At 37.2% G+C, this 19,454-nt stretch overlaps 1 protein-coding gene across 1 annotated transcript in view; it reads right to left on the reverse strand.

The window, feature by feature from the left end:
- LOC127867161 (intermembrane lipid transfer protein VPS13A-like) overlaps positions 1-19,454 on the reverse strand; it is a 149,691-nt gene that overhangs the window by 111,085 nt on the left and 19,152 nt on the right. The window contains exons 4-21 of the mRNA XM_052408201.1: positions 19,285-19,380; positions 18,731-18,832; positions 18,039-18,208; positions 17,239-17,379; positions 15,431-15,482; positions 13,698-13,828; positions 12,879-12,985; positions 11,766-11,937; positions 10,938-11,121; positions 10,100-10,200; positions 8,930-8,997; positions 8,218-8,250; positions 7,237-7,314; positions 6,689-6,794; positions 5,215-5,319; positions 4,880-4,938; positions 2,844-3,002; positions 2,020-2,186 (exon numbers count right to left, since the gene is read on the reverse strand). Of these exons, the coding sequence (XP_052264161.1) occupies positions 2,020-2,186; positions 2,844-3,002; positions 4,880-4,938; positions 5,215-5,319; positions 6,689-6,794; positions 7,237-7,314; positions 8,218-8,250; positions 8,930-8,997; positions 10,100-10,200; positions 10,938-11,121; positions 11,766-11,937; positions 12,879-12,985; positions 13,698-13,828; positions 15,431-15,482; positions 17,239-17,379; positions 18,039-18,208; positions 18,731-18,832; positions 19,285-19,380 (2,031 nt within the window). The remainder of the gene's footprint in view (positions 1-2,019; positions 2,187-2,843; positions 3,003-4,879; positions 4,939-5,214; positions 5,320-6,688; positions 6,795-7,236; positions 7,315-8,217; positions 8,251-8,929; positions 8,998-10,099; positions 10,201-10,937; positions 11,122-11,765; positions 11,938-12,878; positions 12,986-13,697; positions 13,829-15,430; positions 15,483-17,238; positions 17,380-18,038; positions 18,209-18,730; positions 18,833-19,284; positions 19,381-19,454) is intronic.

A 19,454-nucleotide genomic window follows, 5' to 3' on the forward strand; every position in this document is an offset into this window, starting at 1 on the left:
ATTAACAAGGTTTTACTATAGCCTTATATAGCCATATAAGGAAAAATGCCCCGTCCCTTGGCGGCCATGTTTTTCAAGCAAACGTAACCATTTTCGAACTCATCTAAGATATCATTAAGAAAAATCTTCTGACCATATTTCAACAAGATTGGACAATAAATGTGGCCTCTAGAGTGTTAACAAGGTTTTACTATATATAGCCATATAAGGAAAAATGCCCCACCCCCTGGCGGCCATGTTTTAAAACCAACCGGCATCATTTTCGAACTTGTTTAATATATTATTGGGATGAATCTTCTGACCAAGTTTCATGAAGATTGGACAATAAATGTGGCCTCTAGAGTGTTAACAAGATTTTACTACAGCCATATATATATAGCTATATAAGGAAAAATGCTCCGCCCCTTGGCGGCCATGTTTTTCAAGCAAATTTTACCATTTTTGAACTCATCCAATATATCAGTGGGACAAATCTCCTGAGCAAGTTTCATGAACATTTGGAAAATAAATTTGGCCTCTAGATATTAACAAGGTTTTACTATAGCCATATAAGGAAAAATGCCCCGTCCCCTGGCGGCCATGTTTTTCAACCAACCGGCATCATTTTCTAACTCATCCAAGATATTATTTGGATGATTTTTCTGACCAAGTTTCATGAAGATCAGACAATAAATGTGGCCTCTAGAGTGTTAACAAGATTTGACTATAGCCATATATAGCCATATAAGGAAAAATGTCCCGCCCCTTGGCAGCCATGTTTTTCAAGCAAACGTAACCATTTTCGAACTCATCTAAGATATCATTGAGACCAATCTTCTGACCAAATTTCATGAAGATTGGACAATAAATGTGGCCTCTAGAGAGTTAACAAGTCAAATGTTGACACCGCACAACGCACGACGGACAAAAGGCGATCAAAAAGCTCACCATGAGCACGTTGTGCTCAGGTGAGCTAAAAATATTACTTCCCTTGTAAAAATGATCTGTACCTGCCAAATGATAAATAGAAATTATCTTCCTTTAAATTTTGTAACTTCCCTTGGATTTGTTTTTTTGACCTTTAACCTTGAAGGATGACCTTGACCTTCCATGAGATACACATGCATGCCAAATATCAAGTTGCTATCTTCAATATTGCAAAAGTTATGGCCAATGTTAAAGTTTTCAGATGGACGGACGGACAGACAGTTAAAATGCTATATGCCACCCTACCCTGAGCATAAAAAGACATCATGGAATGAACAGAAAACTGAAAGCAATAAATAATTATAATACTTTGTACTTAGCAATTATGCATCCTTTAAAATTGTACTTATATTAAGTTAAATTTGTTGTAAGCTCTTTTATAAGACAGAACACAACAAGGGACAAAATTGTCACAAAACCAGGCTTTCAATTTGAAAAAAAAAGTCTGATAAAGGAAGACAATTCAAAATGTTCATTGTTAACCCCCTTGTGTAAGATTCAATCCATTTTTACTCGTGACGACCTTGATTTCAATTTGAAAAAAAAAGTCTGATAAAGGGAGACCAATTCAAAATGTGCATTGTTACCGATTGTTCAAAGTTACCCCCCTTGTTTCAAAATCAATCTATTTTTAGTTGTGGCGACCTTGACCTTGGAGATATTGACGTAATTCTTTCGCGCGACACACTGTCCAATGATAGTGAACAAATGTGCCAAATGATTTTAAAATCTCACCATGAATGACATAGTTATGGCAAGCTCATTTATGGCCATATTTGACCTTTAAACTCAAAGTGTGACCTTGACCTTGGAGATATCGACGTAATTCTTTCAAGCGACACAATGATGGTGAACAAATGTGCAAAATGATTTTAATATCTCTTAATGAACAATAAAGTCATGGCCCGGACAAGCTTGATCCGCCCGCCAGCCGGCCCACACGCCGACATTCGCCAATCAAATAACCAGTTTTTTCCTTCAGAAAACCTGGTTAAAAACCCTAAATGGTTTAAAATCATCACTAATAAGGCCATTATCACTTGCAATGTTTACCTGCATGTATCATCATGAGCTGCACATTGTCCAGGCTGATGTTGAACGTGTCATATGCCTTCCCCATCACTTCCTCGATTGACTCACGTTTGTGCCCCTCCTCCGATAGCCTTTTCTGTGTCCCAATCTTCAGATGACCCAGGTCTAGGATCAGCTTTGAAACATCCCTGTATAAAAACGAGTTTCACTTGGAAAAACAGGGTTAAACGCATGTGCTCAAGGTGTTGTCCCAGATTAGCCTGTGCAAGCCACACAGGCTTATCAGCTTCAACACTTTACGCTTTTTTGTTATTTATAGTTTAAAGGAAGTTTCTTTTTAGCAAAAATTCCATCTAGGCAGAAAGTGTTGTCCCTGATTAGCCTGTGCACATGAAAAAGCTAATCTGGAACCTACACGTCAAGCACATGCATTAAACCCTATTTCCCTGATCAAAGCTCAAATAAGACACTCGTAACAGTATGAAGTACTTTATCCAAGATGACCTTTGGCGCGTTCCTGTAATTGTCTGTCTAGAAAAGAGACCTTTATGTAACCTAGAGCTTCAAAACATTTGTGCTGAGATTATGTGTGTGTAAAGTAATTATCAATACAATGTGCTATAAAATTAAATTAGTTGGCATTTGATCCTTGATCTCTGATTGGACCTTGAGGATGACTATTGGTTAACACATGTCAGGCATGAGCTTCCAAATATCATTGTGTAACATTATCATGTTCTTTCATTTAAGGTAAATTTCACTACCAACTAATTGAAATCATAAGCAAAATACCAAAAAACAATATTTGTAATCAATAAGAATATTTTATTTAATGCTTTCCATACTTGTGTTTAGTCCACAAGCCCCCATGTGGTACAATGATGTAGGAAGACATGAGATCTACGGCTATCTCCGTGTACTTCTTGAGGTCAATGGCGTGTTGTAGACTAGTGGCTGACTGTTCCTTTATATCCTCGTACTTGGACATGGCCAGCTGTGACAGCCTAGGAAAGAATAGAGCCTTGTTCTGGAAAAACTGGGCTAAATGCATCTGTTTAAAGTGTCATCCCAGATTAGCCTGTGAAGTCTACACAGGCTAATCTAGGACAACACTCTCCGTCTGGACTAGATTGTGGCTATGAAGAGACCTCTTTTAAACAAAAAATGCCACAGATTAGCCTGTGCAGACTGCACAGGCTAATCTGGGATGACACTTTGGGCATATACATTAGACCCAGTTTTCCCAGAAAGAGGCTCAATTGTTTCAGGGTCAAGAGTGAAAAAGGTGTATCAGCTTAACATATGTATATTACAAACAATTGTTTCACATATGTGTCTCAAACAAGGGCTGTTTGTAAAACATGCATGCCCCCCATATGGGCTGTCCGTTGTAGTGGCAGCCATTGTGTGAATACGTTTTTTGCCACTGTGACCTTGACCTTTGACCTAGTGACCTGAAAATCAATAGGGGTAATCTGCGAGTGACGATCAATGTACCTATGAAGTGTCATGATCCTAGGCAAAAGCGTTCTTGAGTTATCATCCGAAAATCATTTTACTATTTCGGATCACCGTGACCTTGACCTTTAACCTTGTGACCTCAAAATCAATAGGGTTCATCTGCAAGTCATGATCAATATACCTATGAAGTTTCATGAGCCTAGGCATATGCGTTCTTGAGTTATCATCCGAAAACCATTTTACTATTTCGGGTCACCGTGACCTTGACCTTTGACCTAGTGACCTCAAAATCAATAGGGGTCATCTGCAAGTCTTGATCAATCTACCCATGAAGTTTCATGATCCTAGGCGTATGCATTCTTGAGTTATCATCCGGAAACCATTTTACTATTTCGGGTCACCGTGACCTTGACCTTTGACCTAGTGACCTCAAAATCAAAAGGGGTCATCTGCGAGTCATGATCAATCTACCCATGAAGTTTCATGATCCTAGGCGTATGCATTCTTGAGTTATAATCCGGAAACCATTTTACTATTTCGGGTCACCGTGACCTTGACCTTTGACCTAGTGACCTCAAAATCAAAAGGGGTCATCTGCGAGTCATGATCAATCTACCCATGAAGTTTCATGATCCTAGGCGTATGCATTCTTGAGTTATCATCCGGAAACCATTTTACTATTTCGGGTCACCGTGACCTTGACCTTTGACCTAGTGACCTCAAAATCAATAGGGGTCATCTGCAAGTCATGTTCAATCTACCCATGAAGTTTCATGATCCTAGGCGTATGCGTTCTTGAGTTATAATCCGGAAACCATTTTACTATTTCGGGTCACCGTGACCTTGACCTTTGACCAAGTGACCTCAAAATCAATAGGGTACATCTGCGAGTCATGATCAATCTACCTATGAAGTTTCATGATCCTAGGCGTATGCGTTCTTGAGTTATCATCCGACAACCACCTGGTGGACGGACCCACATACCGACCGACATGAGCAAAGCAATATACCCCCTCTTCTTCGAAGGGGGGCATAAATATAGCATGACAAAAGCAGAGCAGAAACGTTTTCTAATATTTACTTGTTAGGCAAATGCACCATTGACCAGCAGACAGGAAAACTCTTTCATACCCCTACTTGCATGGGTATAAAAAGGCACATAATTGTACAGGTACGTAATGTGCTTTGTATGGATATTGCCCAAACAATGCTACTTTAATAAAGGAGAAAACCCTGAGAGATCTTCAAATATTTCATCAAAGGCAGTGGCTGTGTCTAAAGGGATACAAAGATTTGAATGAAAATTATAATTCTGCAGTAAAATCATATTACACACACATATGGATACTTCTTTACGAAATATGTCATTTCCTAATTATGGCTCCTTATATTTATGCTACAGCTGACTTGGTTTACTCACTGTTTCAGTTGGATATCTTGTGGAGGTTGGAAGAAGTTTGCTAAGTGATTTACTGTCACCTGAAAAAATAGCAACATAATTAGATTTATTATCGTGGAAAAGCAAAAGCAACAAACAAATCTGACACTAATTGTCATATCCTACCATCCACGTTATATTTTTTTATAAAAATCTATTAAGGAATGTTTCCGTTTAAAGTCGTAATTCTTTTTGAATCATTGACCAAACTTTTAAACAGTTATTTACCCAATGTTGGAACAAGTCCCTTTAAGAATAACTTTCTGGACCATGGCCAATATACCTCTTTAAGTTTTCTTCTCAAAAGTCATACTCACCGCATCATAAATGATCTGCAGGGGGCGGGCGTTGACTCTCACTCTTGCGTCACACATTCCATCCAGTGGGTTGGTCTCAAACAAGAAGTCTATCAGGGACAATGCCTGCAAGTGTAAATAAGATTCAGTTTCAAAACTATTTATTTTAGCTCGATTACATAAAAAGACTAAGGCTTATTGAAACGCTTTAGAGTGTGTTTCCTGGTAGAATCAGTACTTGGTGTCGTTTGGGGGATCTACAGACCACTTCCACAGTGGGGATCAAACACTTTTTACTGTCTAAGAATTTTGCTTGGAGTTTGTTATGTCACAGAGCGAATTCGACTGGTTGGTAAAATCCATTTTATTTTGAAGTTAAATAATCTATAAAAGTAACATAAACATAAATAAGTCTTTATTTTGTTTACATATTCATATTTTGTCTCCATTTTAATCAAAGTTTTAGATATTGCTGTTGTTTTTTGTCGGACCTTGTTCGGACACAAGGTCCGACAGTTCTAGAAATATTATCGCATGGGTTGTAATATTTGTATATTTTTATTTCTTGGCTTTTTGCTCACCTGTGATTAAAAAAAAAGCAATACAAATCCATTTTGGGGGGCTTAAATATGTTGAAAAAAACCTTCAATTTGATTTGGCCTCAGGTGAACTCAAAAACATTGCTGAAATTTCCAAAAGACCTAAGATGCATAAACAAATAAAAAGATCCATTGAAAGTTGTTTGTGCTGGTTAAGCACAAAACTGCTTTATCTGTCATATAAGCCTTGCTGAGGAAAATGGGGTTTAATGCAGGTGTGTAATGTGTTGACCCTGATTACACTGTGTATTCTGCACTGGCTTATCAGGGACAACACTTTCCCCCTTGACTGGATTTTTTCGCTAAGAAGAGACTTCTTTTAACCAAAACATACCATAAATCGGAACATGTCGTCCTGCGCACTACATAAGCTACTCTGAGACGACACTTAACGCCATAAATCAGAACATGTCCTACGGATCGCACAGGCTATTCTGAGACGACACTTTATGCCTTAAACACCATTTTCACAAAATGAGGTTCATATCAATCTCTAGCAGATAGATTAGTTAAGCATTCCAACATCACTATCCCTTTCCTGCTCTAAAGAAAAGCAAAAATGGGTATATGCAAACGACATAAAACCATAACAGCCTGTTACTCGCAGTCTGTTCAGGATATATGCTGTTTGCTGCTAATCAGTACCTTACGGATCGAAATGAAGCATTTAAAACTTGAATCTAGTAAGGTCTTTAATTTCATTTGAGTTTCTTAGGGACTTAAAATGCGACAAAGTGCATAACTTAAGAACCTCTTCTTTGCAGATACAACAATTTGGCATGCAAACATCACTAAAGAAATAAAAAAGATCCATTATAAAACTTTAGTGTGGGTAGAGCGCAATACTGTTGTATCTGATGTTAAGTAGAAACAACAGTTGAGCATTCCAGCAGTACCTCTTCTTGTTCTGTAAGCTTCTCTAGCACGGAGGACACCATGTGAGGGATGATCTCCCCTTGCTGGGTACCCAGCACCGTCATCTTGTCCATCTTGGCATTCACCCTGAAATAAATATGTGTATACTGTAAATATTGCAAAATTGATACATGTATTCTAACCCTGTAAAAATGTTTGCTGTAAAAATGGCAAAGTTGATGTTAATGTTATTTTCACTAAAAATTGCAAAGTTCATATACATTTTCAAAGAGATAATGTTAAAGGATAACTGCAACATTTGATCAACATATGAAATTCAAAATATTTTTCATAGTGCTATACAATTTGAATCTTACTGTGTAACTGGTATTAATCCTGTACTCAAATTACTGCACTCTTTATTTAATTTATGTAATTAATGTTCAAAACTAAGGCATAATTGGTTCTCATAATTTTTGCAAACTGGGAGACACTTTTCTTTAGTCCATCAAGTATATTATTTGTTGGCAATTCAAATAATTGATAGTAAGACATTGGTAGCATGAAATGGTCCAAGACCGGAACATACTTGATGGCAGAGGCCGCTGGTCGCTGTTCCACTGTGGAGTAGACATTCTTTAACTGCAGCTTCAACAGCTGGGAATCCCTGAAACCATGGTAAGAAGAGAATAATTTAAATCACGACAAGCAGAGATGATATGTAACCATGGCAACCAGAAACAAAATATATACCCAAGGAAACCACACAGACATAAAACCATGTTTACAAGAGAAATATTTTAATAATTGCAACCAAAGAAAAAATGTAACCATAGCAACCAGAGAAGATTTCTTAAAGTTATATTTATTTATTTCAGTTTGATTGCATTAAAAGCCTAAGGTAGTGAAAGGAATTAATGTTGCAAAAGTAGTTCCACTTAGGAATTTCATTACCTAACTTGTTAGTTCGTAGCCATTTGCTTATTTCGCAAATTGCAGAGAAAGTCCTGACAGCTGTAATGAATGATTGTCCACTTTGCTGTGAATTACCACAGTGGCCATTACTAATAGTTTGCAATTAAATCATGTACGCAAGGACCTTGGAAACAATCCTTAAAGCATCAAATCAAACTACAAACAATACTTTATATCATTTTATCATTATAACAAATAAAGGAAGTTAATACACTGATAAAACCTGAAAAACATAATGTAATATCTCAATGAAACATCTCAGAATCACAAGCAAACTTAATAGTTATATTCACAATTAAAAAGAATATTTTTAATCTAATTTATCCTTATCTTAATGTTTTTTGTCAACTGGTCCCCCAAGACTTTGAAATTAAGATGTTTTATATATAGAAACACAAACAGAAAATCTAAAACAAACAACATCTTATCAACAAACAAATAACACTTTCTTTAAAAAGAAATCTCTTACAAACAATATCTCATTAACAAACATCATCTCATAAAAAAACAAATAACAGTATCTTAAAAACTTTCTTTGCAAGGCTTAAAGTTCATTGCTATTTCTGATACTTTGCCTCTTGATTTTGACACTTACATATTGCTTTCATCTTGCAACAGCTGGAGCTCTCTGTAACCATGACATTCAGATATGGTACCGTAATTTACCATGTATATTGTGAAACCATTTTAAATCACACCCTATTATATAATGCCAACATGGAGGAGAACAAAGTTTTGTTATTAAGTAAACTGGCAAATTCAACTACAAATCTGCCACCACTTTAATATCTTGGATTAATGTTTGTCAGAAACACAATGCCCCCTACTGCGCCGCTTTGAAGCCATATATTTGACCTTTGACCTTAAAGGATGACCTTGACCTTTCACCACTCAATTTGTGCAGCTCCATGAGATACACATGCATGAAAAATATCAAGTTGCTATCTTCAATATTGCAAAAGTTATGGCCAATGTTAAAGTTTTCAGATTTTCAGACGGACGGACAGACTGACTGACAGTTCAACTGCTATATGCCACCTTACCGAGGGCATAAAAAAAGTGAACACACAGTGCAAACATAAATTATGGCATTTTTGTTTTCAATGCTTACAGTTGTTATTGTAATTTCTGAACATACCGTTAGATATTCTTTATTTCAGGATTTGAATCTTACTCTGCCATGCAATCAGTCAACAACAGAAAAAATCTTACCGTAAAAATTACCTTTTCTTTTCAAGGCTTAAGTATGCAAAGGTAATATTTGTTGAGAAACATGGATACTTTTGCCTTTTATATGTGACACTTACGATTTGCTGTCATCTCTTAGGGTGACAGACAGGTTGTTGAGCTTTGTGACTATCCGTAATGCAACAAACTGCAAGAAAGTAACAGTAATACTCTTAATAGACTTGTGCCCTGATATTGGACATCACAACAACATCATTAAAACATACTATGATAATTTAAAAGCAGATAACTTTGTTTTCATATCGAATGAAGAAGGGCAGACAACAATCGTGCTTTGGTCATAGTACAGCTGCAATCAGGAGGTACTGTAGATAAAAGCAAATATGTATTAAAAATTGACAATATTTCACTTGCCTTTACATGTTCTTGAATTTTCTGGACAAAATGGAAACAAGGGCTGTTTGTAAAACATGCATGCCCCCATATGGGCTGTCCGTTGTAGTGGCAGCCATTGTGTGAATACAATTTTTGTCACTGTGACCTTGACCTTTGACCTAGTGACCTGAAAATCAATAGGGGTCATCTGCGGGTCACGATCAATGTACCTATGAAGTGTCATGATCCTAGGCAAGTGTTCTTGAGTTATCATCCGAAAATCATTTTACTATTTCGGGTCACCGTGACCTTGACCTTTGACCTAGTGACCTCAAAATCAATAGGAGTCATCTGCAAGTCATGATCAATCTACCCATGAAGTTTCATGATCCTAGGCGTATGCGTTCTTGAGTTATCATCCGGAAACCGTTTTACTATTTCGGGTCACCGTGACCTTGACCTTTGACCTAGTGACCTCAAAATCAATAGGGGTCATCTGCAAGTCATGATCAATCTACCCATGAAGTTTCATGATCCTAGGCGTATGCGTTCTTGAGTTATCATTCAAAAACCATTTTACTATTTCAGGTCACCATGACCTTGACCTTTGACCTAGTGACCTCAAAATCAATAGGGGTCATCTGCGAGTCATGATTAATGTACCTATGAAGTTTCATGATCCTAGGCCCAAGCGTTCTTGAGTTATCGTCTGACAACCACCTGGTGGACGGACCAACAGACAGACAGACTGACCGACCGACCGACCGACATGAGCAAAGCAATATACCCCCTCTTCTTCGAAGGGGGGCATAAATATTTTTCACCATCCCTAGGTAATGATTGAGTTGTAATAATCAGGGTCAGAAAACTAATTATTCAACATCGAGTACAGATAACCAAGGGGAGATAACTACCGTTTTGGGCAGGGTAAGGTCAACTTCGTTCTCCTGGTAGCCAATGGCCTCATACAGTTTGTTCTTCTCCTCCAAGTTGAACTGCTCATAGAACTGCTGCTCTGAAATGTTCAGTAAAACAAAATGAGCCTCGCTCTATTAACCCTTTGCATGCTGGGTAATTTGTCATCTGCTTAAATGTCGTCTGCTGAATTTCTAAAATTAGCATTTTCTTCGATTTTTTTCAAAGAATACTATCAGAATAGCAAACAGTTTGGATCCAGATGAGACGCCACGTTCTGTGGCGTCTCATCTGGATCCAAACTGTTTGCAAAGGCCTTCAAAATTTGGTTCCAGCACTAAAAGAGTTAAAACTGGGCATGTGCGTCAAGTGTTGACCAAAATTACAGTAGCTTGTGAAGTCAGCACAGGCTTATCAGGTACGACAATTTCCACCAAACCTGGATTTTCGTTAAGAAGGGACCTCCTTCAAAACAAAAAGAATCCATAAAAGCTGAAGTGTTGTCCCTGATTAGCCTGTGTGCACTGATAAGTCTGTGTCTAAACCTTTGTACAATAATACATAAATTTTCCTTAAGATACATTGATTAACTTATCATTGTTTAATGGCATTTGCCAAACAAGGTTAAATAAAGTCAATATATAATGATGAGGTGTTGTTTATTTCTCAATTTTCTTAAAAGCATAACATAGATAAAAAACACATCTTGCAGGCACATCTCGGGAATATTTTCTGATCACTGATTTTTTTTTTTAAATTACTTACAAATATTTTCAAACCCCTAACGCATATTTCTTATCCTTACAAATATTTTCAAATAATTTACAAATCACTTACGGATATTTTCAACTTCCCCTTTTGCCTTTCCTTCGTCCTTTTTCTTGCCTCCTCCAAACCAGCCACCGAACCAGCCTGCGTTTTTCTTGTCCTCTGCGCGCTGTGCACCCCGTTTCTCTGCCTCAACCTCAGCCTGCTGGCGCAGCACCGTCAGGTTGAAGACATCCAGAAATTCCTCACATTCCTGTCATATAAACAAAACCAATGTATTATGCATATCTAAAGGAGTCCAGCAGTGAATAGTTAACATCATGTCAAACATGATTAAAGCCATAAGCAGAATTTTCATTCTTGTTTTATTTACTACCAACTGTAACATAATATCTCTGATTGCGCAGTCTGGTAGGGAGCTTCCCTGATGGCTATCAAAGTCATGCAAGGCTTGTGACGGTCTCATTAGTGGAAAGGGTAGTTAAACCTTTCAACGCTGGAACCGAAATTTGAAGGCCTTTGCAAACAGTTTGGATCCAGATGAGACGCCACAAAACGTGGCGTCTCATCAGGATCCAAACTGTTTGCTATTCTGATAGTATTCTTTGAAAAAAAATAGAAGAAAATGCTAATTTTAGAAATTCAGCAGACAACATTTTAGCAGACGACATATTTCCCAGCATGCAAAGGGTTAAAGGCCAGACGAGATCAGCAGGCTGGTCTGGAGCTACGCAGGCCGTATGTGACATAAGACCCATTTTCCCAAGATGCAGCTGATATGGTTTCTATCCCCACTCTGGTTATGTCCTCCACATCTGATAACTCCAAGTACTTTGGTAAAATAAATTGGTTGAAAGTCATACTTAAGTTAATGAAGTTAATGCTATTCCCACTCACGTCCAGTGTTTTCTGGAGGTCAGCAGGCACTTTCTTGGCCTCCAGTTTCCTCACATAGGCCTCCTTGTATCGCAGCTTGCTGTCCCTGTGCAGCTTTATGTGTTGCCATGACCACATCCGTCGTCGACGACGCACCATCTCCTCTAGAATGGACGTGTAGGCGAAGTGCCACCTGGTGGAGAGAAATACAATGATGCTATGCTGAGATTATATAATAATTAATTTAATGAAAAGATAAATGAAAATATTTGGGGTTTTCATTATGATCCCTGGCACCATTAACTGTCAACAATGCACTGTTTGGTCAAGGATGCTGTTGTATGCAAAGTAGCACTTGGGTGAGTTGAGTACAGGGGAGGAAATAATTAATTCAATGAAATGATAAATTTGATTAAAGTGAATTGAACATTCCCAGAAAAAATCATATGCAAGAATATGGAATATTCCCTGTGTGAAACACACTGTCTCTTCAAGGACACTGTTGTAGGCAAAATTTCACCTATAGGAGATAACAAAATAATAATTTATGAGATCAAATGATAAGTTTTAATACTTTTTTTTAACAAATTACCAGACAAATGAATGTGTAAACAACTTTTTTTTTCATTTCATTAAACACACTTTTTCTTCATGATACTGTTATAGGCAAAGTAAAACCTAGGAAAGTTAAATAGAACAATGCTCAATTGAGATAATAATAATATGTAACACCTTGAAACCACAATTTTATATATGAGTCAAGGTGTAAGTCAAGACACGGCCATATGTGGGAAGAAGTTGTGTGGCAGCCCAGTTATATAAGCCTGGAAAACACTTGTCCTTATAGATTTGGGTCCCAACAAGCTACAATTTTCTAGCCCTGTAATTTGGCACCCACCATGGGATCCTGACATTTCCTTGGTTTACCCTTGCAAGGCCTGTTGTAAATTATACAGCTCACTGAATGGCTAAATTGAAGGCATTTCAAAAGAGGGTGTATGTCGTAATATTGTCACTGAAAGGGGAGATGTTGTACGCTACCAAGTCAATTAAGTTATATCCGATATCAAGAAGTCTTGGTTTCAAGTCCCAGACTGGTCCCACATTTGTATCTGCCCTGTATGATTCCCTTACCAGGTCCTGATATGACCACGTAGAGGCACGCTGGGTTTGTATTTCTTGTAGACGCCCATGAGGCTGAGCCGCTCAAACCCTTCCAGCATCTCCAGAACATCGTTGTACTGAAATCACCATGGAAACACTTGTCAAAATCATCACGCAATGAACACACATCTTTGACAAATTCCCAGGAAGAAATATTGCACTGTGACTAAATTACAAGGCAAAACAAGAGCTGTGTTTGTGAAACACAATGCCCTCTACTGCGATTTGAAGCCATAATTTGACCTTTGACTTTTAAGGATGACATTGACCTTTCACCACTCAAAATGTGCAGCTCCATGAGATACACATGCAAGTTGCTATCTTCCATATTCAAAAACTTATGACCAAGGTTAAAGTTTTGGGATAGACACACAGACACTCACATACAATGACAAAAAGACAGACAGACCAAAAACAATATACCCCCATTCATTCGATCCGAGGGTATAAAAACAGAATATGCGAGGCAGATATTATTGTCTTTAAATAAATTAGTTTATAAAACAGGAACACAAAAGTTCCTGAGATTTTGACCTATGCTTAAGTTTGCAAATCCTAATGTCATCAAATATCGCACTACATAAACTTTGAGCAGGCCAATGTAAGTTATTAATATCACAGTGAAAGAGAATCACACTGAATGGCAAAGCAATACAACAGTACCTGACTTTGCAAACGCTTATGTCATCAAATATCACAGTAAGATAGTATTACATTCAATGACAACACATTGAACCAGTACCTGAGTTTTGGCAAGCCCTATTCTAATGTCATCAAATATCACAGTACCTGAGTTTTGGCAAGGCCTATGCTAATGTCATCAAAAATCACAGAGAGAAAGATCTTGGGCTGCTTGAAGTCGTGTTCTTCAGGCTTTGTGGTGATCTTCAAGTGAGCAACAGAAGAGATCGGCCGAATCACTGCAGAGTAAACATCAAGCAAATATAACAGGAGATTGGCCGAATCACTGCAGCGTAAACATCAAGCAAATATAACAGAAAAGATCGGCCGAATCACTGCAGGGTAATCATCAAGCAAATATAACAGAAGAGATCGGCCGAATCACTGCAGGGTAAACATCATGCTAATACAACAGGAGATTGCCCGAATCACTGCAGGATTAACATCAAGCAAATATAACAGGAGATTGGCCGAATCACTGCAGGGTTAACATCAAGCAAATATAATAGAGGAGATCAGCCGAATCACTGCAGGGTAAACATCAAGCAAATATAACAGAGGAGATCAGCCGAATCACTGCAGGGTAAACATCAAGCAAATATAAAAGAAGAGATTGGCCAATCACTGCAGGGTAAACATCAAGCAAATATAAGAGAGAAGATCGGCTGAATCACTGCATGGTAAACATCAAGTAAATATAACAGAGGAGATCCACCAAATCACTGCAGGTTTAACATAAAGCAAATATAACAGAGGAGATCAGCCGAATCACTGCAGGGTAAACATAAAGCAAATATAACAGAGGAGATCGGCCGAATCACTGCAGGGTAAATGTTCACAGGAACGGCATAATTTACTGAGTGCTTGGCAAATATTGAGATACTTTTAATTAGTAATTAAAAAGGATAACAATTAAGAAGACAAAATAATTGTAAAATGACCAAAAGAAATTATCATCATAACAACAGACTGGTATTACATGAACAAAAGATAAATATACAAGAGTGTGATCATCAAAAATATACAGGTAGTTGTTTTTGATGGAAAGATTGCACAAAGTCACAATCAAACAATAATATTAAATTTTTAGAATTCAAACAATCAATTATAACATTGGCATTTGACTTGGGCCAAATCAAGTTAAGATCTTATTTCAAATTTAAAATCAAAACATAATAATCAATGGATGATTTCCAAAGTAAAATTTAAACTGTTAAAAAAAGCAGTTTTACAGCACAAATGTGTCAACTGAACCATAAATAAAACAAGCATATTCTGAATTTGGCAAAGGGGACTTTGTATCACACCTTTAGTTTGATGATCAAGACCGAAATGCAGCTGACAAAGCAGGTTCTGCCAGTGTCAATTAAATCAATAGATGTACTGGAACAGCCCTATCAGAATACTTTAGTCAGACACAATGAAACTCGGCTTAGCAAATATAGGAATTGGCAAGGATCTGACGTGACTTGATCACATTTTCCACAGTTACACTGTCAACAGGATGATAAAATATTGCTGACAGTGTAATTTCTACAAATGCCATCAAGTTAATAGATTTGCTGTTGGTAGAAGTCAATAGTATAAAATTATACAAATATTGGTCATTCTGTCGGTATAAATCAATATTGCCATTAGTACTAGTATTAACATCCCAGAAAAGAGACTTTGATCTGTCATCATTAATTGAAGACATAATTTTTGTCTGGAGTAATTCTCATGAAAACAGCTTGTTTCACACATTCTGACTGAAAAAAATAACAGTACAAAATACCAGAACTTTTAAGTGGATAAGTGGATATCCTGTAAGTTTTCTTTCCTGGGTTGTGCAATATACTTACAATGTTGGAAATTAGTCTTGTTTCCTTCTTGTATTGCACTCTTCAAACTTTTCTGCAATAATCAAAGATTAAAATTAAGTGTCCTGCTGGGAAAATGGTGCTTTAAGCATGTACATGTACTTTCCGCTTTGACTGGATTTTTGCTAAGAAGGCTAATCTGGGAGGACATTAAATGCACATGCATTAAGACCCATTTTCTCACAGCAATGGGAGGACATTAAATGCACATGCATTAAGACCCATTTTCTCACAGCAATGGGAGGACATTAAATGCACATGCATTAAGACCCATTTTCTCACAGCAATGGGAGGACATTAAATGCACATGCATTAAGACCCATTTTCTCACAGCAATGGGAGGACATTAAATGCACATGCATTAAGACCCATTTTCTCACAGCAATGGGAGGACATTAAATGCACATGCATTAAGACCCATTTTCTCACAGCAATGGGAGGACATTAAATGCACATGCATTAAGACCCATTTTCTCACAGCAATGGGAGGACATTAAATGCACATGCATTAAGACCCATTTTCTCACAGCAATGGGAGGACATTAAATGCACATGCATTAAGACCCATTTTCTCACAGCAATGGGAGGACATTAAATGCACATGCATTAAGACCCATTTTCTCACAGCAATGGGAGGACATTAAATGCACATGCATTAAGACCCATTTTCTCACAGCAATGGTAGGACATTAAATGCACATGCATTAAGACCCATTTTCTCACAGCAATGGGAGGACATTAAATGCACATGCATTAAGACCCATTTTCTCACAGCAAGGCTGAATTATAAAAGAATCACAACACTTTGTGAATGATGATATTGTACATTTTACTAATCTTACCACTACAGTAACCAATTATAACAGTTCTCACGAAGAGTTTCATCTCTTAACTACAGCTATAATATTTTTTCATCAGCATACCAGTTCATTACATAAAACCTGGAATTTTGAAATGAATAAATGTCAATTTACTAATTTGAAAATGCATTTTTGACTGTAAAGGTATATTTCACTGTACTGTTTACATTCTTATATATGATTTGTCATTTGAGTGTACTTCAGTTTACCAGTTTACCGGTATTATGATTGCATCCCTAGTAATGACCTGCGGTTTACCAGTTTACCGGTATTATGATTGCATCCCTAGTAATGACCTGCAGTTTACCAGTGTACCGGTATTATGATTGCATCCCTAGTAATGACCTGCAGTTTACCAGTTTACCGGTATTATGATTGCATCCCTAGTAATGACCTGCAGTTTACCAGTTTACCGGTATTATGATTGCATCCCTAGTAATGACCTGCAGTTTACCAGTGTACCGGTATTATGATTGCATCCCTAGTAATGACCTGCAGTTTACCAGTGTACCGGTATTATGATTGCATCCCTAGTAATGACCTGCAGTTTACCAGTGTACCGGTATTATGATTGCATCCCTAGTAATGACCTGCAGTTTACCAGTGTACCGGTATTATGATTGCATCCCTAGTAATGATCTGCAGTTTACCAGTGTACCGGTATTATGATTGCATCCCTAGTAATGACGTGCATATGAGTCACGTTCTGAGAAAACTGGGCTTAATGCAGGTGCGTTAAGTGTCATCCCAGATTATAAATTTGATTTTCGGTAAGGAGGGACTTACTTGAAACTAAAAATACCATAAAAGCGGAAAGTGTCTTCCCTGATTAGGCTATGCGGACTGCACAGGCTAATCTGGGACGGCACTTTACGCACATGCATTAAGCCCAGTTTTCTCAGAACGCGGCTCAAATCAATGTGAGTGTACCAGTATTTCTGCCTTTTCCTTCCCCTCATACAGGTTAGAGTGGCTGTTCCAGTACACAGCCAGCTGTTCCAACTTGACAAGTTTGTGGATCTGTGACACTGCCTCCTTGATTATACATGGCTGCCAGTTGGAATCTGTTGTCTGGAAATGTACAAGGGAACAATTACAACTTATTTTCATTGCATGTTCACCTTATCACTGCATTCTGATTGGAAAATAAGCTCAATTGATTTGGTTTATAAGTCCTGATTGAGTCAATTCATACACCAATTAACACATATATTTTCATGACTGAGCCAACTTTTTATTAACAAGTTGCTAAACATTTATATAATCTATCAAATTGTCCTTAATGTCAATAGAAATGTACATAAAATATTGGACTTGAGATTCCTAAGGTATTGATCTTCATAATTCTTCTCTTATATTTTTATTACAGAAACCAAGATAACATACATCTTCAATCAAAATTTACAGTTTTTTTATAGACAAGGAAACATGGGACTGGGCCCAAATTCACCAAACAATTCTTAGACTTAAGTCTAAGAATAAAGAAAATTCTTTAAATTAGAATAATCAAGAATTTCTTTAATTTTGAGTCAAACGTGGTATTAACCACCTGTATCTACATCATTATTCTGATAGAACATTTTGTGAATGACATAATCACCAGTGGTAGCTTGTATATAGTCAAACACTGAACACATTTTGTTGGTTCTCAGTCTATTCTTTATTCTTAAGTCTAAGAATGGGTTGGTGAATACGGGCCCTGGACACTTTGAGACTTATAGCCGACTTACCCTGAAGAGGAGTTCCTTCAATGTGACACCAATAGAGAATGGCTGCAGTGGGTTGGTGTACTTGTCCTCATAGCGCACATGGATGTTCCTGACTTCTACCTGCAGGTTTTTGATCACCTGAGTGGCAAACTTCTCAGCAAACGAGTCCTTCTTCTTTTCCTTAGGCTTATCTATGGATTATCAGTTACCATGAAACTCATTCAAATGTATTATTTTAGTTTTTCCTTAAGTTGGATAAAAGATATAAATTTTGACACAAACCTTAAGGTTTATTTATTTACTTTAAATCTATTTATTCATATTTTTATTAGGCAGATGGATTGCCGTATCTGTCTGTATTAAGTTTAGTTGAACCTGATTTATTTTTCTGCTCAAATTATATCAAGGCTTACCGAGACACTCTTGAGTATGGTTTCTTAGTAAAATTATTACTTGGTGTCATTCTGAGAATATATTAATTTTACCACTTACACACATATTAAGTCCCTGAAAGAGACATAAAAGTGCTTCAAACTGACTAATTAATTTTTATTCATTAAAAGTCATTAAAAAAGAGTTATTAAAAGAGGCTTCAGTCCCACATATAACCTAAACAGTTTTAAATTTGAATGCCTTAACACAGACTACATGTCTTGATATGACTTGAAAGTTATTGAATGAGATGTGAAATTCCTTGAAAGGGACTACAATACCTTTTTCAGCCTCCAGTTTCTTCACTTCTTCCAGGGCCTGTAACTTCTTCTGTTTGTTCTCCTGGGCTTCTTTCTTCTCCTTCTCTGCATTGTACTTGATACCTGCAGGGAAATACAGATGTGATAAATGAGATGTACTTCAATGACTTATTGCTTTTTATTGGCAGATAAACATAAAATTGGAAGTTCTGAATGCAGTCCATAAAATGTTTAAGTCAGTTTAGCTGCATACCTGTTAACAAAAGACAAAGTAAAGCAAGTTCCTAGTTTTGTTTTGGCAAAGTCCACTTATGCTCTTTAAGAGTGTGCTCTTTTGTGTGTAATGTTTGAGTCTAATCATATTCTGCCAAAGTAATTGTATATTCTGTCAGGGTCAACTTTTTTATGCTCGAGTGTATTTTTTGTTCTACTAGTGTAATGTTTCTGTGTGTGTAAAGAATACCAATGCAAGAATCTACTTTCATTCTGCTAAAACCTTAGACGGCAATAGGGCTATACTAGAGTATACAAATGTTATGCAATAGTTTACTAACATCTTCCCTGAGTCCACTTACCAACATTAGGCACTGCAAGGGCATACAATCCGTCTATTGTTGCAATCACAGGTTCTGTGTACAGGTTCTTCCATGGAATTTTCAGTGTTAGTTTACCTGCAAAATAGTGGATATTTGTATACAGCAGTGAAAAAACTACAGTCCGAAAGTCTGGGAGATTTAGGGCTGCA

This window comes from Dreissena polymorpha, chromosome 2 (genome assembly GCF_020536995.1).
Source record: "Dreissena polymorpha isolate Duluth1 chromosome 2, UMN_Dpol_1.0, whole genome shotgun sequence".
NCBI classification, from domain to species: domain Eukaryota; kingdom Metazoa; phylum Mollusca; class Bivalvia; order Myida; family Dreissenidae; genus Dreissena; species Dreissena polymorpha.